Source organism: Haemorhous mexicanus, chromosome 6 (genome assembly GCF_027477595.1).
Source record: "Haemorhous mexicanus isolate bHaeMex1 chromosome 6, bHaeMex1.pri, whole genome shotgun sequence".
Taxonomy (NCBI): domain Eukaryota; kingdom Metazoa; phylum Chordata; class Aves; order Passeriformes; family Fringillidae; genus Haemorhous; species Haemorhous mexicanus.
Window position 1 is genome coordinate 15564572 of NC_082346.1, and position 25805 is coordinate 15590376.

A 25805-nucleotide genomic window follows, 5' to 3' on the forward strand; every position below is an offset into this window, starting at 1 on the left:
TGATTTTGTATTTATTCTATCTTAACTTCATATATTTTTCTCCAATCACGGTTCTACCTATATTTTTTATACAAAGATTTTATGAAGCATCTTTGTCAGCATTTTCCTGCTTTATGTACAAAAAAGACAGGATCTAATTCTTTTTAAAATAATGTCAGTTATCTTATAAATTATATAACATTTTCAGATTCATTTAGAGCCTTAAATCAAAGCAAATCTTCTAGGCAATGACGGTAGTTTGAAATACTGAAATAAATACAAGTAGCTGAAGCAATGCAGATTTTGTTTAAGTACTCCTTCTTGTTGAAGGTGAACATGGCTTGACTGGAAAAAAGCCACATCCTGCAAACAAGGATGAATTTTTGGTATGATTTTACTTTTGCTTCTATCACGTGGTGAAAGCTCTGTATATTATTTTTTTCATTTTCCTAACTCTCTCCCCTTCCCCAGTGTTTCAGTTTACTCTGTAAAGTGACTGGCACCATTACTGTTCCCTTTCCTCAGTCAGACCCCACTGGAGCTTTTTGCTCCACCTGAAGTGGAGAAAAAAAATTCTGCTCTGTTACAGTGATTTTTTTGCCTCATGTGCATTGTACTGGTTTAGGCTCAGAGTTAAGCTTAGTTCACATGCTGCTGAGCTTTGGATCTGTGACCAAAACAGAGCTGGATAACACAGGGATGTTTCACCTATTGTTAAGCTGGGCTTCTACAGCAAGACCTTTTCTGGTTTCGGTGCTGCCCTGCCAGAGAGGAGGCTGGGGGTGCGCCAAGCACTGAGAGGGGGACAGAGCCCAGCCAGCTGACCCCAGCTGACCAAAGGGATATTCCACACCATATGACATCAGACTCAGCAATAAAATCTGGGGGAAGAATGAGGAAAGGGGAAATGTTTGGAGTTTTGGCATTTGTCTTCCCATGTAATTTATTTGTGCTGTAGCCCGGCTTTCCTGGGAATGGCTAAACATCTGCCTGGCAATGGTCAGTAGTAAATTAATTCCCTGTTCTACTTTGCTTACATGCACAGCTTTTGCTATACTTATTAAACTGTACTAATCAAGCCACAAATTTTCTAATTTTACCCTTCTGACTCCTCCCCATCCCACTGACAGGAGCGAGCGAGTGGCTGCGTGGTGCTCACCTGCCTGTCCTAACCCACCACAGCACATAAGCTCAAATAACTCCACAGGATGCCATCATCTCAGAAGTATAATGCTTCATGCTTTGGCAAATGACAATGTTGGGCTGTCCCAGAGTGCTGGATGGTTTTGTTTTGGTCATTCTGATGACTGAATCTCTGTGAGCACTTCAAAGGCTTTATAGATTTATTTTTTTTTGAACAGCAGAATATGAACACAAGCAATTTTCAATTCTGTGTCTGTAACCAAATACAAAGCTTTCTGAGATTTGAATGACACATTTTCAAAAACGACTAAGCCCAGGCTTTGAAGTTATGTACATAATTTTGTGAGCCCAATCATTTGCACAACAAACTATTACCAACTATCTGAACTTGAAGACCAGCAACTGACCAGAACTCAATAGCTTTTTTAAACCAGCTGCAGGCAATTAATTTGTCATCTTTTTCTGGTGCCAGCTTCCAGCTACTCATTTCTACAAGTCTAATTACCTGAAGCCAATTTCTAAAAATTTGGTCCTGAAAACACAGGGTTCTGATTCTTCAAAAGAAACCAATGCAAAATTGCAACTGTTATCAAAGCTTCAGTGGGATTATGACAGAAACTATATGCAGTTTTCTTGGCACACAATTATTTCAAAATTATGTTTCTCTAATTGAAGTGATCTAGTATTCCTGCTCTCCCACCTCCATTTTGATCATCCTGCCCATCATTTTTAGAGTAAAAGAAGTATATCATAATGTAAAAATTGTAAAGGCAGAGGGTGAAGGAGGAAAGAAGAGTGTTCTAGAATTCTGTTTGTGCAAAGGATGCTTCTGGTTTTAATGTATTTTATACTTGCTATAAAATATAAATACATTTTTCTTAGTATTCATGACCGAATTAATACTTTTATTTTCTTTAGGATAAGAGTGGGGATATACCACCATTGAAAATGACTGATTTATATTCCATTTTTTTTGCAACCCCTGCCTTTTCTCACATCTGTGTGGTGAGGATAACAGACCAGCACACCAGAGGTAAAACCAGAGCACAAACTACAAGCTTTTCCTGCCTTAATGGCTCTGTAGTACCTGCTGCAATAAATAAACCCAGCAGGATTACATAGGGTCACTAGGAGACTTAACTACAGATTTCCCTGCTGCTGTTTTATTCTTAGGTTTTGAAAGTTTCAAGTGCCACCATGAAAAGTCTCCTCACAAAAGATGGCATTTGAGAATGATGGTGTTTGTATCTGTTAAAGAGTTCTGATTCACTCTGCTATATTTGCAAGGAAAAGAAAATTTTTTTTTGCTCTGACTGCCTGATGTATAACCTCAATCCAGAAGCTGTGCATCAATCTCTGTATTGCTAGCAACTGGCACAAAATAGAAATTTCAGATTATTCACTGAAATATTTAATGACTCTGCTTTAAAGGGTGAAAGATGAAATAGGAACTTGTTATATCGAATACAAGACATAAACATGATACTGAAAATACACAGGGAAGAGACTCAATAAGTAAGTGGATGCCATTTCTGTACTTATTTTTCAAAGTGAAATCAAATGTTAAGAATTCTTTTAATAGTCCTTATAGCATGTTAGATATTTTTTAAATGTCAAGCCACTGAAACTCATAAAATAAATTTTAAAATAAGCATAATTTTATAAACTCCTAATACTGATCATGTATGTGACATTTTTTTTCTTTTTATAACCTGGGCTTTAGTATCCTGCCTCTTGATTACTTAAGGCAAGCACTGACTTTACAATTAGAGGGTTTGAATACAGCCTGCTTGATCAGCTATTCATTTCTGTATTTTTAATAATATCAACTTACATTAAATGGGGTTTCCAATTATGACTTTCAAACTAATACTAGCAGACATATATATTTATTAGACACTGAGTCTGACTTGGAAATGCATTGTTTATCCTGTGTGGCAACATTTTAACCAACCTTTTTTAACACACACTACTTGATATGAGTACTGTAAAGAAACTATCAAGGAAAAATATAAAATGTAATTAAAAGGTGTATATCAATCTTTAATGGGTCTGTTTATGTCATTTCTTTGTCTTTCTGTGCCTTGCTACAAAACACTTACCCAAGCATTCCCTTGTGGGCTGAGAAAAAATCAGAATATTATCAAATTCAGCATTTAAGTTACAGTTCATATTCTGCTGAGTCTTATACTCTAACCTGGACTGAAAACTCCTGTTAGTCTTTGGGTTACAATATAGTCTTCCCTCCCTCACCCCAGAAACAAAGAACCTACCCTTCCTTCTGATATGCAGAACCACAGGCATTGGAAGTACCTCTAGTTCTGGAGGGTTTTAACAAACAGTCTGAAATACTGTATGGGCTAGTTAATGAGTCAGTTTTCTTTCCATTCATTACTAAATTGCATCATAACTGTTCTATTTGCCAAAGCTTTAGTGACTACTGGGATAATGCTTTTCCCTTTCTAGATGACTGGAGTAAGTATTGTGGTCTCTAACTGATTTTGTGTCACTGGTGAAAAGTAACTTGTCTGCTGCATTTTTTGCAGCCCATGGCACCTCTAGGGAAGCTTACAGAAATTCTCCATCCAAAGGGCTGCCTTTACCTCCGAGACCTGCTGCTGGAGCAGATCCTGAAAACCTCAGAAAGGCCACAGAATGGGACAGCACAGGTTCAGGGGATTTTCCAAGAGTCTCCTTTGTCCTCTGACTGGAGATAGAAACTGTTCCTTACCTTTCCTACATGCTCCCAGGTTGCTATTTTGTGAGCTGGATCATGTCCTGCTCGGTCCAGTGCCGGTCCCATTATCCCAACACTTTCTCTCACTTATCCTTTTACTCTAGTGTGCCACCTCATTTCAGTGATTCAACACTGAATATTCAGCAGAGAATGTTTAATTCTCTAATTTCCACTGCAACTGAGAGCCAAATGCAGCTGTTTTGAGCCTAAGTTGGTTGCACCTGAACCACAGATTCAAGCTCCCTCAATTCATCCACTGGCATTGTAATACTCCACCATGCTAGCACAGAACTGACTTTTTAGCCATATCTATCAATCCAGCCATTCTCAAAAGCCCAGTTCAAAATCTGGTGACCACAAACGCTGGAAGCTCCAGCCAAGCCCTTTTCCATGTTTCAATGTGCATGCTTACAGCTTCCTCACGTGCACACACAGGCCTGTGGGTGTGAATGCTGCCATGCACACCTAGAGAAGTTTGCAGCACTGCACTGAGAAGTGACAAAGGTGTATTTAACATGAGAACAGAGAGGGCTAAAAGCTCTAAAAAGAAATGTCATATAAAAACAGAAGCTATTTTGCGGGGGAGGGAAGAGTGAGTGACAGACTGTGGGGGAGTGGGAGACATTACCTTTTCATTCCTGCAGTTGTTTAGACCCATGTTATTCATGGAGGGCAATTTTCCATCAACACCATGAGGCTGCTGTTGCTGCTGCTGTTCCCTTTGGATTTGCTCTCTCATTTTTCGAGCCTCCTGAATGGCTTTCATTACTGTGTCCTGGTCCCCAAATAGGGCAGGTGAATTAAGACTGGAAAGGATATCTATAAAGAGAGAATACATTTTATTTAGGTTATTATCCAAACTGGAATCCAGGGTAAGAACTCTGCTCTCACACTCTTAGAGCTGCACCCAAGCAACATCTGCAGAAGGAGGAGGAGTGGCAATTGCTGTCTGTTTGGAGGCTGAATTACTCTACTGAAGTGATTGATAAACTCATGCACTTCTTTTGCTGTTAGAAATACATCCACTGAGGTCTTGGAACAGCCTGATGTGGAGGTACCTGAGCATACTCATGGACTCAAATTTAAACATATGTTTAAGACAACAGTATTCTGAAGCTTAAACTGGAAACCTTTTGAGGTGTTAAAAATAATTAATGAAATGAATAAAGGAAAAAATCTCATTTACTAGGCCATGAAACGCCATGTCAGTTCTTAGAATTTCTTTATAGAGAGAACCATTACTCCAGACGTTTGGATTTCCATTTCAGAAAGAGCACTCACATTTACTTTTTGGGGACAAAGGTCATTATCACCATAACATGAGTATAAATCTCTAAATCAGCAGAGAAAAAACAATTTTCTTTCTATCACTCTGAACAGGAAGAAACTTTTAAACAAGCATCAAACTCAGCCAAGCATTCCTGTTACATCTTACAAAGCATTCGTGAACATGAGTATCCCAGACAGTTTTAGATTTGAAAGGAAAAGACAGCAATTACTTTGTGGCAGTTTCTTTTTTTTGTTGCTGGGACAAAGCTGTGATACACCTGCTCCTACATGGAAGTATTTTCTATACTGCACATGGATAGATTGGTGCATGTATATTCTAGCTTGGGAATTTTTAGCAATCACAGTTTGTGTGTGACCTGTGCACCTGCCTGGACAGCAAATGTCTTTTATAAAAGCTCTGAATTTGCTAGATTTTTGTACTTATTGACAGTCTACTACTAAAAAAAAAAAGGAAAAAACAAAAATAAAAAAAAAATAGAAAAAGAAAAAAAGAAAAAAATCTACCAAAACCAAAATCTAAAACAACAACTAAAAAAGATTTAGAATTAACCTTCAAAGATAATTTTTATATTCTTTTCATTTCACTGAAGTTCGGCTGTGTACAATACAGCAAATTCAATCTTGAAGGACCCTGAATGATGTTAAAATAAAAACAATTGAGGGTTTCTCACACTTTACCCTGGGAACCAAATGCATAATTTAAAACCATGGCTTAAGTAAGAAGGGATGCAGACTGTGATGTTTTCATCCCATCCCATCAAGGGATGGGACTGCTGATGTTTTCTATCTGAATTAAACACTCCTGTCCAAAATAATGTACTAGAAGACAACTGCTGCTCCTGCTGAGGAAAATTTGCAATGTTCTAAACCATTTCAGCCTCTCAGTTCCATTCTGGACGCTAAAGAAGTTGGGAACCATATGTGCATGATTTTTAAAGAGATTTAGATTCGTGATCATGTACATGCAGCAAAAGCTCCTACATGGCTTGCTGGTTTTTGGTAATGTCTTCCTGTCTTTTTTTATAATTAAGGATGGAGACAAAAATTTTTTATGACTTTACAAGAAAAATGTTTATACCTTAGGCACTATTTGTCTTCTGTGCTCCTTTCTCTTGAATGGTCTATGACTTCAGATTGATATTTCACTTTCTAATGTAAGATAATGCAGTGATAGTTGCAAATAAATTGACAGGTAGAGTATCTAGATAGTTGCAGAAAATATCTTTCGGAGATCATGATGCTCCCAAGTGTTTGGGAATGGAAAAAACCCATAATTTTTATATATTTAATATATGTATTTAACATATCTATTCATTATTCACAAGTGTTTCTATATATTTTACAAGTACACTTGAGCTACAGATTGTGAATAAGTGGTCTGTAGTAAGTATTTAGTCACTGTTAAAATTTACTATTTGAACTTTAGGGCTGATCATCTACATTTTGCAGCTCTTGATTCTGTTTCTTGACTGGCTAAAGTAGTCTTCATACATAGTTTTCAGACCAATTTTTTTCATCACTTATGAAGCTTAAAGAATCTTGAACACAGGTCAAAAAATTCCCTACTTGTAACCATATGAATCAATGAAATCCTGACAGATGGGTGAACAAATGACAAAAATGTCATGAAATAACAAAAACACCATCAAATAATAACATAAACTGGCTGAAATTATGCCTTTCAATCTCTACTTAAAAAAAATAAATCTATCTAGTATCTGGTTAGGCTCCATGTGTGTGCAAAGATACTTTTATATTTCCTTGATCCAGAATTGAAAATTTAAAAGTTAACTTTGTGTGTATACACCCAGTAGATGCCTTTAGGAGAGATATTCACACAAAGCTGTTTTACAAGTTGTATATATCTGTCTTTATTTACTTCTCTGTGTGTATTTGTATGTATTTCCTACATTATGCATTTCATTTCTGTGTTTGTCACACACTGATACATCTCTCTAGATGCTCTTATAAAACTTTGGCAATCAATCATTCTTTGAAAAGCCTTACTATAATTTTTTTTTTTTCCATTTTAAACAGAAATGTGCACCCAAGTATCTACTTAATCCAGAACTAAGTGTGCTCAGGCTGGAACTTCATGCAGAAAACAAGCCTATTTTCACCTTTTCCCAGGACAGATTAGTTACCTAAAGAGGATCCTCTTCCCAGGGATCCACTGAGCGGGCTGGGGATGCCACTCTTGCTCGTCACTGTCACCGGGCTGCTTTTGCTGGCTGGGAAGAGATTCTGCGTTGGAGATGTTGGGGATTTGACAGGTTCAGCTGTTTTGGGTCGGGCTGAGAGATTCAGTGGCTGAGCTGCTTCATCCTGCAAGAGTTGGATGGAAATAACTATTAGGAAAAGACAAATGAAGGCATCATTTTGCAGGCAGCAGTTACTTTACACCTCGAAGACAATGGCACATTCCACAGCAATAATAACAAAAGAAGCTAATTATCTGCCTCCTTTAAGATGCAACGAAAGGAATCCTCATTAATTTCTCTGTGTTATGCTTCTTATTTACATTAACTATGTGACTGGATCATTCTTTTTGCCAAATTAAAATTTGAATTAGCTCACATTACAGCTTAATTTCCTAATGTGTTTTCAGAGATCTAAATTAACCTAGGGCATTTACAAAGAATTATTTAAAATTTCCAGCAGCTCACTAATGCTTTTGCACTGGTTCTATTTGAAAAGTTCCTGGCACTATAAAAATAAGTTATGTAGCTTATTTTTAAATGTATTAGAAACTAAGGAATCAGAAATACTACTATGAAAGAATCATTTGGAAGCCCTGACAGCTCTTTGGCCCACATTTAGAGCTGCTGCTAGCTTATACATTCCATGCATCTAATTCAAAGTGCATGTTTTGTTCAGTTAAACAATCTGTGCTGGTCCCTCATAACAGGAGATAAGAATTTCACTGAATTCAAATTCCTTTACCTATTTGGGTGGTGACTACGTGCCAAATGCATTTAAAAATATATTTTTTTTTTCTACCATTTAATTTTGTTAACTTTATGATATTTTATTATTCAAATGTCAAAACTATTTCCCACATAACTGCATTTCTGCTCCTTGTTCAAGACTTCTGTATTATTTCCATATTCTGTACCTATTTCTGCAGCATTTAACCTTTATTATTTATGTTTTATTTGCATTAAGACAAGGAATGTTTTTTAAGGGTGTATAAATCTAGTATCAGTACCTTTATATGATTTGATATTTTTCATTTGCAACTGGAAGAAACTTTCTCTGACATATGTCTCTTTTCTGTGCTGTAGAATAGGTCCATCTAAAAATATCTTAACTCTTTGAAGAATATTTTTTCAAGCAATTAATTTCTTTGATAAGTATAAACCTCAGTGCAACCTTCTTCCCATTCTTTCAGTTTATTCCTTTACTTAATACATTAAGCAAGACAGAGCACTTACAAAACTGTGAAACAGTGATTTTCTGTCATTAAAGAGCCCAGTAATACAGATCTCTCATTTAAAATATGCCCAGAGCAGAATTATGCTGGATGTAAGAGATTGTTCATATTTTAAAACACTGCACTGATCACTTGGAAGCCTAAATTTATGTCAAAATACAATAATACATCACATTATCTCATCTTCTCCATTCTCCTTACTGTCAAGCAAAGTACACCTGGTCACACACAATGCATTAAACAGGAAAACATAATAAACAGGTAATTATAATGTCATCCCATCACCAGCTTTAAACTTTTCCCATAAAACTGCATGACATTTCAATTCTTCCTGGCCTCAGAGTGTGCACAAATGTCCACAGCCTTCCAGGGTCCAGGTGACAGCAGAAGCTCAAAGGTGCAAGGGACAGAGTCAGTTTGGTGCTTTGTGGCTGCACTTACAGGCAACCTCTTTCCTTGCACAGATTCAAAGTGGCTTCCATAAACTTTTCCAAGAGTTCAGAGCCCCATTCAGACCATGAAGCTTGCAAGGCTAGGTACTGTGATATGAATCTATGCTACAGTGTTCAATTTTTAAATTCTTTTCCATCTAGTACTGATACGATAATGAAAGAACTTTAAACACTGCCAGAACTTGTTTGTATTGTATGGACAGCATTGTCATTTCTTCAAGGCAACCAAAAAACTGGAAAACATTCTGGTCACTGACTTGAGGCAAACCTACCACCACTTTTTGAAAGATCTGATTTCCATTAAAGAATTGCACTAATTCTATAAGTAATGCATGTAGTTTATACAAACTGCTTAAAACCAGGGAAAATATAGAGGATTTGTTAAGCAATGCATGACCATCAAAACTGTCACAGCTAACAAAGGTAACAATCTGTAAAGACTGAATATAGGTACTGCTTTTATACTAATAATTTCTTCATTAGCTATTGGTATTTGTCCACACAAAGCACTCCTAGTTCATCTTTAATATTCTGAATGCAGTAGTGTGCTTAATAAAAATAATCATAAAAAGACTTCAATTTTATTAACATATGCTTAAGTCCATTCAAGTTACATTATATAGGGAAACCCCCAAGAATTTGCATGTGGTCAGTTCTGTAATAGGACTCAGCTGGCCACAAACCTGGAACAGTATTGGCCTTGGTTCAAGAAGATATGTGCTTGAATTTAACCAGGGAAAATTTGACTCATACAGTAAAGGTTTGGTTTGGTGTAGGTCCATTTGGCTCGCTCACGGCCAGAATTACTTTTTCACATTAAAGCAGTCAGTAGTATATTCTCAATGCCATAAATCACTGGTGTTAGGTATCACTATACTGTGGCAACTTTGCTGGAACAGTTGGGCTTTGCTTTTGATGGCTTCTGTATTGACCGTAGCAAACTCTGCATAGGCGGTAAATTTCCCTGACTGCTCCCAAACCTGGCATTGGATTACAAGAGGTAAAATATTAGACTAATACACATCTACTGCTAAGTAAAGTGAACGCTTTGCTAAATAAATGTTAGATCTGGCCATAATGGAATAGTTTTTATTTATTAGTACTCTCAGCCTAGCAAAAAAAAGTGTCATGGAAATTTATCAGCCCGGGCAGAAATATCTACTCACCCGCACTTTACCGCGATGATTGATGATAATGAAAAAACAAATGATATTTTACTCTCGTGTCAAAAAATGGGAAGAAAAAAAAGAAAAAAGAAACCACCACCTCAAGCAAGTAAAATCTTCTCAGGCTGGTTTGAAGCTAAGGACTGTTTGCCTGTAAGGCGTCAGCAGCCAGCAAAAAAAAAAAAAAAACCTAACATATCCTCCCTCTCACCCCACAAGGTCACTAGGTGCCACTTATAGATTTATTTTAATTGTTCAGCATTTATAACTCTATCATTCAAATGGGTAAAACATCTGAATATTGATTTTCTTTTTTGTACAGTTTGGAGTAAATTGTAAATTGTCCTGAGGGTGTTTTTTATTCTCATGAAATCCCCAACCACCCCGGGAGAACACGGCAGGAGAAGCCAGGCAGTGGCACCCAAAGGCTGCTCCATGGGTTTCAGGGGGAGCACAGCACTCATTCCAGGCTCCTGGCAAATGCCATGTTGTAGCTGCCTGGTTCCAAGCTAGTGAGAATAAGCAGGCACAAGCACTCGGCAGCGGAGCAAAACCAGCGAGGAGCAGCGCGGTTGTCAGCAGCTGTGTGAAATCAGCAAAAGTCAAATCAATCTGCAGCGACACAATGTTTTCCCCAGAGCCCTGACTTACATATTATTTTTATAGGAAGCTTTTCCAAAATTGTGGAATTAAGTACAGCTAGAGATTTGTAAAATAATTAGAAGATCTACAGTCCTTCTCTTACCCTAACAATATAAGCCAGCACCACATTTTAAGATACTCAAGAGTTCAATGTGAAACAATTCGTGAAATGGATGCCATTTATGCATGTTATCAGATTACAAACTGAAATCTTGAAAATATCACATTTTACTGATGAATCTGTTGTGCTGCCTCTGGTAGGGAGAGGGACGCCTGGTATTTTTGGAAACAAGTGAATTTTTTCTCTTCCCTTCTCTCTACTGTTAATACAGCACTAAAATGGAACTTTTTATTTGAATATTGAAGAACTGTACCATGGTTCAACTTCCAACTGTAAAACAATTACAGAGACCATTTTCATTTGCTGTCCTTCTCAAACACCAGCTTTTTTCTTTACTGAAAAATACCTTAACTTGAGTTACCGGGCTGGTCCCTCTCTTCTCATTTTTCATCCCAGTGGGTGAAAGTGCCCCTGTTGTATTTGGTGGCTGTGGAGTAGATGGCATTTTGGCTCCAGGAGAAACTTGCATGCTTGCCAGCTGAGCTGCATACAGTTGCTGGAAGACAAGAAGATATACATATATTCCTGCAATATTCCTAAAGAAAGAAGCTGTAAATGCACTTCTGCTTTATTTTTCTTATTTTTCCACTGGTGTTTCTTCTCTTAAAGGATCTTTTTCAGCTCTTGTTTCAGGCTTCCCTTTCTGCTATTTGCAAAAAGAGAAAAAACAAGGTCTGGAAAACTCCCAAACACCAATATCTTTTTTCTTCATTTGACTTTTGCTGATTTTTCTTGACTTTTTATTCCTTCTTGTTAATGATGGTCATGGTGTTAAGCAAAAAAATTACACTGTGCCTAAATATTAAAAACAAAATTGGTAAAATTATAAGGCTATTTATGAAAAGGAGGTATAAGACCCTGTCATTAACAATAATAGTCCAGGTCTTTCTGTTCTTAGCAAGTAGTTAACCACAACTCCAGAAACTTTACTGGGAGCTGCCACAAAAACAATTTCCTACCAAAAGGCAAAGTTAAAATAGCCAACAAGGTATGTCTCCATCTCTCTGAACAGTGATATAAGTTCTATAAATGCTAGTAATGAATCTAGGCCTCAAAAGTTCCTGTAAATAGTGATGAAAGTCCAAAAAAAACTGCAGTGGAACTTTTCAAAAAGTTTAACTGAAACATAGATTTTATATTAAAACAAATCCCAACCAATAAAAAGTGTTTACTGAACAAAACCAATTTGGTCCCATTTCTTTCCAGTGACCAAACTTAAACCCTCACCTTGAATTAGCATCATGAATAATTTTTCTGCCATGAAGAGGGAAGATTCTAATCCCTCTTCTACACATAGATCTACATAAACTTTGCCTTATTAGTGAGAAAAAAGCCAGGTGGTTTGTATGTAATTTCCAACATTACTATCATTCAGATGGACAAATAAAAAAAATTACAGTAATCAAAAGCAGACCTTTCAGCACATGTAATTAAATGAAAGCTTAATAAAGAATAATTTGCAAGAGCCAGATGTGCTTATGTCATAATTGTTGCTTTCTTTGGAACAATTTTTCTAATGTAACAAGCCTCCACAGAAATGAAAGTTACACAATACTGTAAGTTCAGTGACTCAGTGGCGAGACAAATGCGGGAGGGAGGGGCAGAGTCACGGCTCAGGGTGACAAATGAAAACCACTGTTTGTTTGTTTGTTTCCACCCCTTTCCAGTACCACACAGGAACTACCAAAGGATCACAGATTAATGTTTTGAAATTAGTGGTGTTTAAATATTTTGGCTAAGGTACAAGGTTTTTTCCCATGCTTGAAGGAAAAAGACTGAAAACAGAAAAAAAAATCCCAGCTCTTGGTGAGGTCCTGGAGAATGAAAATGAAGCCTTTCACAGAACAGTAGGTGGGGGTTTTTTCCCCCTAATAATACAAATCTCATCCTTTTTAGAATATTCCTGAGGTCAACATTTGCTTCCTTAATAGGATGATCTGCTTAAATGAGAGTAAAAAGCACATTTCACAAACTTTTGAAATCCTGCACATTCTTAGCTCAGGAATAATCAGGCACTGCATTATAGAAGAGATAACACAATAAACTTGTATGCCATTTAAAGAAAGACAAAACCCAACAATTAAAAAGCCTTTCTCAGTATCCTGTGGTTTGTCTATAAATACTTTTCCTTTTTTTTTTTTTTTTAACCAATTTAACTTCTTCTGAAGAAGAGTATTTACACTTTAGTAAAAGAAAACTAAAACTTTTGTACTTACAATACTGTGTCGCACTTTAAAAATTGTGAAAGGAATTCTGTGTAAAAATAAACTCACATTTAATTACTAAAGTTCAAAAGAATTTCTTTCTCAGGTAAGCCACCAGGGCACAAAAAATGTGGGGTATAAATTATTCTTTCTACAGTATTCCATTTTTCATAGAAGATAAAACTTGATAGTCAATTGTGGCAGCTAAAATAGTGTGGTGGGTTGACCTAGGCTGGCTGCCAGCTGCCCAGCCAGCCACTCTCTGCCTCCCCCACTTCAGCAGGAGGGGGGAGAAAATCAGATGGAAAAGGTCATGGGTCAGCATAAAGACAGGGACATCTCTTACCTGTTACCATCACAGGAAAAATGCAAAACAAGACAAAACCAAACCAAAAACCCACTTGGTTTGAGAAGAATTTATTTATTCTAATTGACAATAGAGTTGCCTGGCAAGAAACAGAGATCAATACTAAGGACCTATCCCTGCCACTTCCCCCTGAAAATTCCTTGAAGAGATATTTCAAGAACAATGCAAAGACAGAGAGATGTGACACCAGTCAGAGCAGGACTTGCTGGTCACCTGAGAGCCACCAGGACAAGCAACAGCAACACCCAGAGCATGTGGAGGATTAGCATCAAGAAAAGTGGGCTGCTCTAGAGACTATCTAGGAAACTGTTTGATTTTGGAAATGCAACCAGGAAAAGTAGAATAAAATTAGAATTTTTTCACCACTCCCCTCCCAGGGTGTTGAGGGCTGTATTGGCTGTAGTGCAAGTCCTGTCAGGGAGAAATGTTTCTAAGGGAAGACAGAATAAAAGAAATTCTGTCATTTATATATCTGTATGTATATATAAATCATGACTGGCTTATTCCAAGGTCTAAGCACTGGCTTTAGCCTGGCATTTCTATGAACTTATTTTAAAACATAAAAGCAAATGTATAAATAAGTAACAGCAATTGGCTTTCTGCTTTGCTTCAAACAAAGCTGTTCTACAAGCAAGTACAAATACTGCAAGAATTCACACCAGCACTAGCAACATTGCTGTGTGGACTGGAAAGCTGTATAAGTTTTAAATACCAGTTTGTATGGGGAGCTAGCCAGTGTGGAAAAATATGTGCATGCCACCATTGCAGGGAAAAAGGGGGATATTTTTGCAAATACCACTGCTGTGGCTCAAAATGGCAATTTAGGACCTCACATTGAGATGGTCAGATTGTGAAGCTTTTATTTGCAAGACTGAGGAGAGGAATAAAACCCAAACATTGAATGAATGTTGACTGTTGGCTTTTAAAACTCAAAAGCAAAAGCTTCAGTGGAATTTTTTCTACTGAAATTCTTACCTACAAAGTATTTCACAAGTAAAAAAATTAAAATACCTTAAACACTGAAACATATCTTATTTTGATCTATGCCTGTCACATAAAGAGAAGGCCATTTCATACTCCTTATGCTAACCACTGACTCAGGAGGCTCTTGATTAAAAATTAGACATTCAAAAACATCAAGTATTCTTGTTTTAAGAAGCCTTAAAAATGTATACCCTGGTGTTTTTTTTTTTTCTCAGAGGTCAGAAAGTAAGATTCTTACAATCCAGTCCCCATCATATAAATAAAAGTAATGCTGATTTTGAATTCCTCAGTGCTCCTGAAATAGTTAACAATTTTCAAGCCCAGATTATTTAAGGATGCAGATTTGCAGTTTTCAGAATCAGGCTTCTTCTGATGTCAGATTTGACACCTAAGGGTGGGATTTTGAAATGCCACAAGTCTCAGGGCAATGGCAAGTCAAGTCTCACATTTAAGCACCTATGAACTTACAGGCAGTTGTTACTAAAACCCTATTCCAGCTTTAATCAACTAAAAATCCAAGGGGAATTTATGGAAGTTGGAGGTCACTATGAGTCTGAATGATGTTCAGCTACTTAAAAAAAATTCAAGCAGGTAGGAGAGGGCTGTACTCAGCATGTGCACAGAACAGCACAAGCACATACTGATTTTTTTTACCTGGAAATGGCAGAGTTCACACTAAGCCTTTGTTACAGCTTAGATCTATAACAAGGCAAGAAGAATTGAATAACAAACCAAATTAATAATTCTGTTGTGATGGTGATGGTGTTTTCTGCCCAGAAATTTCCTACAGAATCTGATGAATTATTTTGATTTCACTTTTCTTATAAAAAGTGTCATCCACGACTTAGAATTTATCTAAAAAGCTATGAACAAATAATGGACCACCTTGACTGATCCAAATGTTAAACCCTTTTCTAATGGCATCTAAGTTTCAAAATGCCTTTGTGAGATATTTTCATAACACAGAAGCATAATTGCCTTCACTGCCAGTATTTGTTCCTGCCTTGCCAGAAGACAAAGGCCTTAGGCTCACACATTGCTCTCAAAAATTCCAACATTTTTTCATCTATCTTTCAATAATCAAAACTCTTTCATCAGTTCAAGCCCCTTTCCCTATAACTTTTCTCTTGCACATAGGTCTGTTACATTCCTGGACACATTCTCTGCCAAATGAGACCGAGCATGGCAAATAAGAACAGAGCAAAGCTGTCTTACATCTGATGTTTTCCCTTTTATTTTTGCAGCAGCAGGAATATTCATACATATCTCTTAGGCTGCATCATATGTGTCTAAAAGAATAAATAAGAGTTAAGACTTTTGAGAATCCAATGTTACAGAAGCTGCACATGGTAAGGAAAACAGAATGGGTCATAGAATCACAGAATCACTGAAGTTGAAACAACCTCTAAGATCACCAAGTCCAACCATTAGCCTGGCCCTGCCATGTTCACCCACTAAACCATGTCCCCAAAGTGCCACATCCACATCATAATCCTTTACCAGGGGCTTGTCTAGGACAGGCCCTAGGGAAAATTGGTTTTGAGAAGATACTTCAATAAAAAGTGATCAGCAGCTGCACAGAAGAGAGGGAGCTCCTTTAGATGTACAAGCTCAGGGAGGAAATGGAGAGACCAGTTGCACTCTCATATACAGGAGCAGAAAGACAAGGGCTAGAGACATTTCAACTGACTCTGTGTTGAGGGAGCATTTGGTCACACCTACAGGGATATAATTCAGATGTTATTTTTGCAGCAGAATTGTGAAGAAATGATAAGAAAGCCATGTGTGACACATGGAGATAAGAAAAATAGTGGTTGCAATACTCAGTGCAGCAGATAAAGTGTGGGTGATGAGGGCTGGCCCAGCAAAATAAAATGCAATGGGTGTACTTGGAAGATGCATCACAAAGAATTTCAGTAGAAGGTGGCTTGCTTGAAGTAGAAAAAATGGATCTGTTCTAGAAACTTTCACTCTTTTACTTTCTTTTCTCAAGAAAAATGCTAAATTTTATGAACCCTGATTAATTCTGAAGTCTTCCATTACTAAAAATGGAAGCCCTATGTTACATCTTCAACAAATACATTTGCTACAGTAAATGAAACTGAACAATAAAGCTACTGAGAATCAAGTGAGAATCCTTATTTGTCAGCATTTTAAATGAATTGTGCAAAGCTGAAATATCTTATTTATAGAGATGAAAGTTCAGCTATTTAGACAATGAGTAATTTGGTTTCTAAAGATGAAAAACTCTAAGGAGTGACTGCAAGTGCTGTTGAAATCCTGCACTACAAGAGGTAATGCAGTTATTTTTTCCATAGTATATTTAGTAAGTAGTGTTGCAAAGCTATAATACCAGCATTTTCCTTCCGAGTACAGAACAACCAATAATAATACTTAGAACTAACTGATGACAAAGGATTTTTACAAGTTCACCAGAACCAGCAACATCTTTATTATTTCCAGCATGCATTTCTGAAAGGAAGCTACTGCAACAAAAAAAAAAAAAAAAAAACCACACCTTCAGTGGGACTGCTTGTTTTTAATTATTGGTGTGGTGATGTTGAAAAAAAATAATGTCAAACAGATAAAGGAAAGAGAGTTTCAGTTAAAAAAAGTTTCTCTTTTGTTTGGAGGAAGAACAGATTAGTGTTCACACCCATGTTTTGGGTATCACAGATAATAACTATGGAAATAAAGTTTCAGTACTGACCTGAGCCCAGTGTCACTGGTATAACCCTCAGCAGTTCAGAAAGCAGTGCAGAAGCATGAATACTCTTCCCCAAAATTTCAGACATATCTTAATCTAAGAACTGCTTCTAAAGCAATGGTAATTGTGCTCATTCCTTCCCATTTTCATATATAAATGTTATATTTTTTTAATTAACATGTCTTTTGTACCAAATATGTTGTGATCAACACTGCAGCTAAGTGCTCTATTACAGCACCAAGGTAAGAAAAGGGATAAAGGCTTATGTGTATATATATATATATATATATATATATATACATAAAAGAAAAAAATCCCCACCACCCAAAAAGGTTGCTTTTCTCTTTGAGATTCTTCCTATGTAGATGCTCACAATGAAAGGTGGCCTAACAGAAAACAACATCCAGAATCACAAGACAGCCTAAGTAACCCATCAGCAGCTTAACCATGTGACAAACCCAGGGGCAACTCCAAGGCAGCTACAGCCCTTGGAGTCTGCCAAGGAGCCAGATGCCATCACCAGAAAAACACCTTCCAAGGCTCAGCATCTGTGTCCTAGCAGAGCTCCACAAGTTTTTCTGAGAAAAATGCTAACAAAGAAAAATATGGTGAATTTTACAGACTTTTTAGGACTGTAGGCCAGACTCTCATTTTCACATGTGCCTCCACACAGATAATAAATAGCTTAGTATTTAAGAACCAACAAGTATGCATCATCTTAACTCAGAATTTTATGCTGAATAACTGAGACTTATTTGTCTCTACATGGGTGTATCTGAAAAGGCATTGATCAAGCATAGCTACATGAAATTAGAATAAAAATTAGGGGGAAAGTGTCTAATTTAGAAGCATGATAAATAAAAAGTAATAATTATTGAAAATACTTCTGTTTCTCTACAGAATCCAAGTGTCATAAAGATGTGCATAGCTTGCTTGTAACAGCACCATTTTTTCTTTCCCTGTTTTCTCATGTCCAATGCACCCACAGTGGACATAACATTCTGATTTTAAACACCCATAGATCACTCTCCTGCAGAGTCTGCTCAGCATTAGAGTGTGAATATTCTCTACATCTTCCCCCAATACACCAGATACCTCTGCAAAAAGGCATTGAGGTGCAACACAAACAGGCAGCTAATGAATTATCATAACTAATGTCATAATAACAAAGATTGTTGCCGTGATTATTTATGCGCTTGCTGACTAATGTGCTCTCCGATTTATTAAAACCCAATATGTGCAAACAAACTAACTGTATTTGTGAAAATACAAATAATACATTTTGTAGTCACAGGCAAAGTTAAAGGCGTTTAGTTTTCCCTTTACATTCAACTGTGCATTGAAAAACATTCTTTCTTACCTAAATAATGATTTTACCAGTTATTGATTTTCCTTCACTTCAGAGCTTTTGGCTTCTTTTTTGTTTTTTGTTTTTTGTTTTTTTTTTTTTAACTATTAACACCAGTACTTTCAGTGTCTATCAGTTGCTATTGTAGATTATGTCAGGGGAAATTTTTGTGTGGCCCTAAATTCCCCTCAGTTCCTATCTCCTTAGGAGAGACAAATGCCTGTGTTGCTTCAATCTCCAGCAGAAAAGTAACAGTTACCTAATTTCACCACTGAGTGTCTGCCGGTCCCAACCCCTTTCACTGACCACAAATTCTTTGTACTGGTTCAGAAAAAGAAAAATCACTCTCATCTCTCCTGCTGCCCTGCTGTGGCTAATGGCCAGCCCAAACCGAAAATAAAAGAATCTCTCCACATTTCAGATACTGCAGCATGTATTGTTGTAGTACTGCAAAATAACAGCTTTATTTTGTTAAAAGGGTCTAACTTTAAGTGGACCATGGAATATTTATGGCTCTCAGTAGTCCTTTGAAAGAGTTATCTTATGTTTTTATGTCGATCATGGGTCAGAGGTTCAAATCAGCACTTCTTTCTGTCACTCCTTATATGTTTTACTATAATTTACAGCTCAGCAAGAGGACTCATAAAACAAAAGTGTCTATTTTACTTCAGCAACTAATTCTAGCTAATCAAAGCTTTCCAGCAAAACAACCCAGCATGAAACTCTGCGTGGAAAATATGCAGAGAACAAAGCGTTTTGTCAAATAACACATCTCATGATGTAAACACATATGTCTCTTATAGGAAATTTTATCGCTTCCACATTATCGGCACACAAAAGGAGCATTCTTGCTGCAGACCTGGTGCGACTGTGGAGCCATCGTCATTGGAAACAAGAGCCTGATTAGGTTCCCACACAGATATGAATAGATTTTCTTTTTTTAGTGTAATGCTGCCTTTCTTATTTCTTAAACAGACTAGTAATTGTGGCTGTAAAAACAGTGGATTGTGTTTGGACGACATTTGTTTCTTCATATTTTTTTTAGCTACCCAATGACACCAATTATCCCATATGGTTGTCCTCCTCTGGAAAGTCTGAGTTAATCCACAGCTGTGAAGATGAAGACGCACCCAGCAGGCTCTAAATCTGGTGGGTCCCTTGTCTGTTAATAAAGTCCACAGTCTGCTGGACAGATGTTAAGAGGATCTGTATAATAAGTCAGTGACAAAGACCCAGACTTCTGAGGAAAATAATTAGCCAAAACATATATATTCTTCATAGTTTTTCATTTCTTGCTTCATCTTTTGGGGAAGAAAATTTGCCTTACTTCATAGAGGAGCCCCACAGCACATACAATAGGTCCTGCTCAAAAAATGAATGGACTAACAGACCACGCTGGCAGGTATTCTGAAGAAATGGAAGATCTTTTTGTCCATGACCCATCCCTGTGTGCTCTGGGTCTTGCACTATTATTTTAAGTCTGGGCTCCTTCATCAGAAAATGAGGGTAGCCTGATAGGTATCCTCACCTATAAAATATCTACCTAAATTTATAATGTGAGGGTAAATGTAAACTGAAGATGAAATTAACATTTTACTAGTTTTTTTGTTGTAAGTTATTAACATTGTCTTTTATAAAATAAAGGGATTACAGATAATACTTTTCATCCCCATGCTGATGTTATGGGAGGAAAACAAACAAACAAACTAAACTAACCAAAACCCCAAAACAAACCTAAAAACAACAACAAAAAATCTTCATTTAAAAAAAGCAAAGAAACCAAAACACCCAAACCAAAAAAAAAAAAAACCAAAAAAACACCCAAAAACACAAGGAAAGAATGTGGAATGAGAAGACACCTGCAGCAAGATCCATGTTTAGAGCCTCACTCATTTTTTCCAAACCCCCCTTTTGCTCACCATGGCCTGACAGCACAGACATCCAAACCTCAAAGTCTCTCTCAGTTTCAGTCATGTAAATTTGGAGAAATGCTACAGACTTAAAATACATGCACCAGTGCAAGAAAGAACTAACTTGCCTTCAGGCATATGTGCATTAAGGTGCTCTTAGGATCACTTCTGTTTCGTTTGCAAACTGTATTTCATGTTCTTCTGACCTCCTCCTGCTTTGAGAGAAGGAATTAGAAATGGCCATCAAAACAGCTCTCTCTGCTTTGCTGCCTGAATGCAGGATCTCTCATGCAGGCATCACCCCCGAGATCAGATCGTGCCCCTTGGAAATCAACTGGCTTTGATTTCGTTGAATTATGACAATTAAACACAATCTCTCAGCAACTGCCTGTTCACAACCTATTTACTGGAAAGCTGCAGACAGAGCAAAGAAAGAATGCTTAGAGCTCAAATGAATTATCAATCACTGCAAGTGGCTAAGACAATGTACATAATTTGGCACCTGGCAGTTGTCTCTGTTATATTGTGTTTGTTTCCCCTTAGGAAGTAAAGCTGATGGTTTATTAGTTTTACAGCACCTTGACAAGTTTTCAAGATAAAATGTCACCCCATCAACATATGAAGCTGCTGGGAATTTTTCGTGAGACAGAATGAAAATAGAGAAAGAAAAGTTCACTTTCTGCAAAAATAAAAAAAATCAAAAAAATATCCTGAAATTTTTACACAACTAAAGTTCAGACAGTACTTTAGATATTTTATATCACCATAGAATACATGTAACATTGTGTCTATTCAAAAAAGTGATACTCATCTCACAGTGTCAGGGAGCATGATATCTAAATCAGACTTTCAATTTTTTCCAGTGTCACTGGTTCAAAACTCTAACTGTAAAGTACAAGTACTGATCCTCAGTCCCCTAGAGAGAAAACTAAATTTTTGTCATGTCAGAAAAGAGCAAAATGTTGGCCAAAAGCTGACAGGGGGAAGAGGGTAACAGCTGCCAAAGCACACAAACAAACAAAACAAAACAAAAACAAATTTAAAAACATATACAGAATCGAAGGCCTTCTGTGTCAACATGGAGCTCTTACTTTCTGAAGAACAATTCCCTTGCTAAGCCACTGACTGGAAGGAGAGGCAAAAATCCTCTCTGACTTGGCGGCCGTGTCACACCTCATTTCACTCTTTTTATTTTTTTTTTCCCCTTTCCAAACAGACTGAGTGTTGGTCTTCTGAGAATATGATGCTAAGCCACTTTTCCTGTAGAGTTTTTAAACTGGGCCTCTGAGAAAGGGTTTGATACAATTCAATGACTGAAGTAATACCTTTGTCCATCTGAGCATTAAATGGCCCATTGAAATACAGCTTAGTTAGAAAGAATTTCAGTAAATGGTGCTTTCTAATTTTTTTTTAGTATTATTATTATTCCTTTCCCAACAGATTACAGCCTAGAACTGAAAATGCAGTTCAATCACTTTTGTTGCCTCTTAGGTCAAGCCTTTAGCCAGTGTTAATTAAACACAAACACTTCACAATACTGGAGGTTAAATGAGAGCAACAAACTGGTCTTCTTCAAATATTACCTCATGCTCTCCAAAAAGCTGTATTTTGTTTGGGAGGGCCCTTGTTTTAACACATTGGTCTTAACAATAAAATATTTTTGTAGCAATCACTAAACATTAGTGTAGTAGCCAGGAATCACTAAACATTAAACACCTATTTCCATGCAGTAGACTGTGTCTATTGTGTTTAAATAACACTCATCATAAAGAAAAGTGCAGCAGCAGACAATTTAGGCTGTAGCAGCACATACAGCAGAATTTTCGACTTGATAAAGTGAAACTATAAGGAGCCGATGCATAAGTGAGACAGCTTCCATACCTAACATCCTTCCCTGCCGCTATTAGAAGTTCACATTTTTGTCTCTAGTAGGCATGCACATTAGTTTACCTACAATTTCCTGTATTCAGTCACATTTTGTTGTCTGTTCCCTACAATTTGACTAGAGCATGAAATTGGAAAGTAGCTGAAATTGTCATTTTTTCATCTTAGTGATTTTAAATTTAAAAAGGAGCCTTTGGTGCGGGCCATTTGTTTGCTGCTTCGTAAAAAAGTTTCCTAAAGTATTCATATTAATTTTACTATCAGGTGAAAGCAAGCTTTTTAACACGTGGCAATTAGTCTAGTCTTTCTGAACATGACTTTACCGTAAATACTCCTCCTTGGCTATCCCTTTGTCCCAAGATTCCTTAGAAGAACGCAACCAAGCGATAATTCAGCATTATTGCTGCTCCAGTGCACTAATCGCTTCAAGCGCAGCGAGGACCCTATGTTTACTGCCACAAGGCTCCTCCAGCCTCCCGGCCCAAGGCAGCCTTCCCAGCCCAGCAGCATCCAGATGTCAGGAGGAATATCCAGGTCCTGATGCAGCATGCTGCTCCATTCCAGTATGGCCCAAACATCTGTTTCGTCTGCTGGCGCCCAACCTGCCGGATACACCGAGGCGGCCGCGCAAAGCAGGGCAGCGAGGGAGGCCGGGAGGGAAATGCTGCAGTTGCACAGCTTGCTGTACATATCCCTAAAAATTCTCTATCAAGAAGATATCAGGAAGGACAATGTGATCATTAAAAAAAAAAAATTAAAAACCAACTACTTTATACACAGCGTATATTTAATATTTTTTCCCCCTAGTGGGGCAACAGCCCAGAACTCATTAGCTTCTCATCTTGCTAGCTTCACTCTGGTTCAATTCTTTGTGGTGTAAGAAAAGGACAAAAATAAGGAAAAGCATAGAAGCACGCAGCACAAAGTGCTTGTTGTGGTTATAGCAACTGCTCTTTATATAAAAGAAAAAAAACCAGCCAAAAACACAACTTAAAAATGAGACAAACTTAGGCATCTCCTACATATTTATAATTTCCTATAGATAGTAACTGAGGGGCTCAAAAACAATAAGCATCTTTTGTCTAAAAGAAAGGAGTATGTAAACATTGACATTTTATCATGAGGCACGACAGAAACAGCAAACGTTTTAGTTGATCTAGATTAAGTTCTGACAAGGAATAAAGGAGTGCTAACTGTTCTCGTCTCTCCCACTTTGTGTATCTATTCTCTTGTATTTTTGCTCGTGACAATAATGGAATAGTTGCCTGCTCCCATGCAAATTCTTTGAGTTGTTTATGAAAGCAAGATCAAAGCCCAAACTGAGAGCGCCTCTTTTTTCCCTGCTGTATTTTTCTCCAGAGGAGGACCTAATGAGAGGCTGTTAAAGCAGGAATCTTGCACTCTCACAGTGCAACCTCCCAGCTCACCCTTTCCCTAGCCAGCCTGGGGACACAGCTCACCTCAGGAGCACCGAGGGAGGGAGGCAGTGAATTCTGTTTTGTTCCACCTCGGCATGGGGTGAGCCCCTGGATCCAGGAAGGAGGAACCGTCCTTCAGACCTTCCCTTTAAACACTCTCTGTGCACCTGAACAAGTCACCATCTTCCCTGTGCTCCTTCTGAAATGGATCCACTGCTGCTGCAATACCACAGCACTTGAACTAGGTACATCTGAATACAACCATCAGGTACTCCTAGTAAATATAAATGTGGGAGTTGATAAAACCACTGTTCTAATAAAATATTGTAAATATCAAGAAAAAAATACTTCATCAAATATGGATCACCGTTTACTCTGCAGGAGGATAAGAGAAACATCAGTAAAACCTTTCCCTTAAGCACAAGGATTTGCATTCCTTCATTTAATGCTGTCTTATGATGACTTATATGCTACTTTTTGATCACAATTCTCCTGTTATTTACCATGCACAGGAAAAAACACAATAGCCTTATCTCTGTTGTTCTCCCACATTATATATTGTACTACACAACTTGAAAAATTGCAAAAAATCTTCAACATTTTTCATTATTTTACAAAATAACTGTGAGATGTTCTGCTTAGATACCTTTGGTAGAAAGCCAGTCACAGCAAAGGATAACTGCATTTGCTTGATAAAGAAATCTGAAGTTTCCAGCAGATTATGTTTTTCAAGAAAAAATGTGAAATGATAAAGATAAATCTTGCTACTATTAGAATTTGCTATTGGCATTTCTGTAGCATAAATTCTTCCTTATAAAAATTGAGGATGGCACTAAAGGTAACAGACTAGCAAGCTCACCTAGGAGAGCAAGCAAGGACCAGGCAGCATGGCCCCAAACATACCTGCAAACAAAGGCTCTGGTGTTTTAAACTCCTCTTATATCCAAAGAAAGTGAATAAGCTGTACTTGCTTAAAGTAAAATATATCCAGATCTATCAGAAAAATAAGAAAATATAACCAGATGGTTGCATCAGAGCATAGGTTTTTTTCATTCACTTTATGCTATCCTGGTATTACCTTCTCTGGTGCACTGTAAATCAGATTATTCATAGGAAGAATTTTAAATGTTTTCTGGTATTCTTTCAGAAGCTCTTCCTTAAAACTCTGGGTTTTAGCTCTTACTGCTAATATGAAGCATTTTTTACAATAAATGTGAGATGTCTATATAAAAAGCAGCTACCTCACAAATTCAGATAGTTTCACACACCTCACCCATAGAAATGTCTTCTGCACTGAAGCTAGAGTAAAAAAGAAGGAGGACCCCCAACATAAGGGGAGAAAAATTATATGATTGAAAAGCAATTAACTACAGTAAGTTTGTTGAAGGGATGATAGCTATCAAAGCTTTTCAAATTTTGCATTTCAGAATTTCTGATACTTCTTTCAAAAAATGTTAACACATAGATGGGCTTTGTGAGAAAAGTCAGGAGTTTCATTCAGTCTCATGTCAGCAGGATTACAAGCAATTATGAGTAACTGCTTGTTGAGCTGTGTGAAATGAGTTGGTGAATGAGTTTCCTAGTGAGCACATGTCCATGTCACTGGTACGACTGCCACTAAGGCAGACAATCTTAGCTGAAGGGGTCTAAAAACATCATTATTATCCTAATGCTATAGGAGATGCTTGTGCAATTGTTGCTCCTGGTGTGCACATTCTAGGTCTGTTACCCTGTGGCACTCAGGAAAACTGAGGCATAAGCAAGAAAAAAGGAAATCAGGACATGGAGAAAAAAATTAAGAGGCAGTAAACCTTCTCTGGATACATCTCATAAAATCTGGCATAGATTGGTGGGTTCATTCCCTCTCTGACCATCCAGATGGAGAAATTGTTTAACATGACGATGCAGCATTTGCTTTGCAGAACTGTGCAGACACAGAACAAGGAAACTGAGCAGTCACCACTGCTAAGCACACTGAGAGGCAAAAGCTCAACAATTAAATTCCTTCGTGCTCCCATGA

The 25805-nt window shown here is 37.4% G+C and overlaps 1 protein-coding gene across 11 annotated transcripts in view; it reads right to left on the minus strand.

The window, feature by feature from the left end:
• Nucleotides 1–25805, minus strand: part of SOX6 (SRY-box transcription factor 6) — a 371999-nt gene that overhangs the window by 54358 nt on the left and 291836 nt on the right. For 10 of the 11 annotated variants that reach the window (XM_059848934.1, XM_059848935.1, XM_059848937.1 and 7 more), the window contains 3 exons: nt 11310–11459; nt 7294–7474; nt 4488–4678 (listed from right to left, as the gene is read on the minus strand). In XM_059848934.1, coding sequence (XP_059704917.1) covers nt 4488–4678; nt 7294–7474; nt 11310–11459 — 522 coding nt within the window. The remainder of the gene's footprint in view (nt 1–4487; nt 4679–7293; nt 7475–11309; nt 11460–25805) is intronic. The other variant, XM_059848939.1, reaches the window with a different exon arrangement.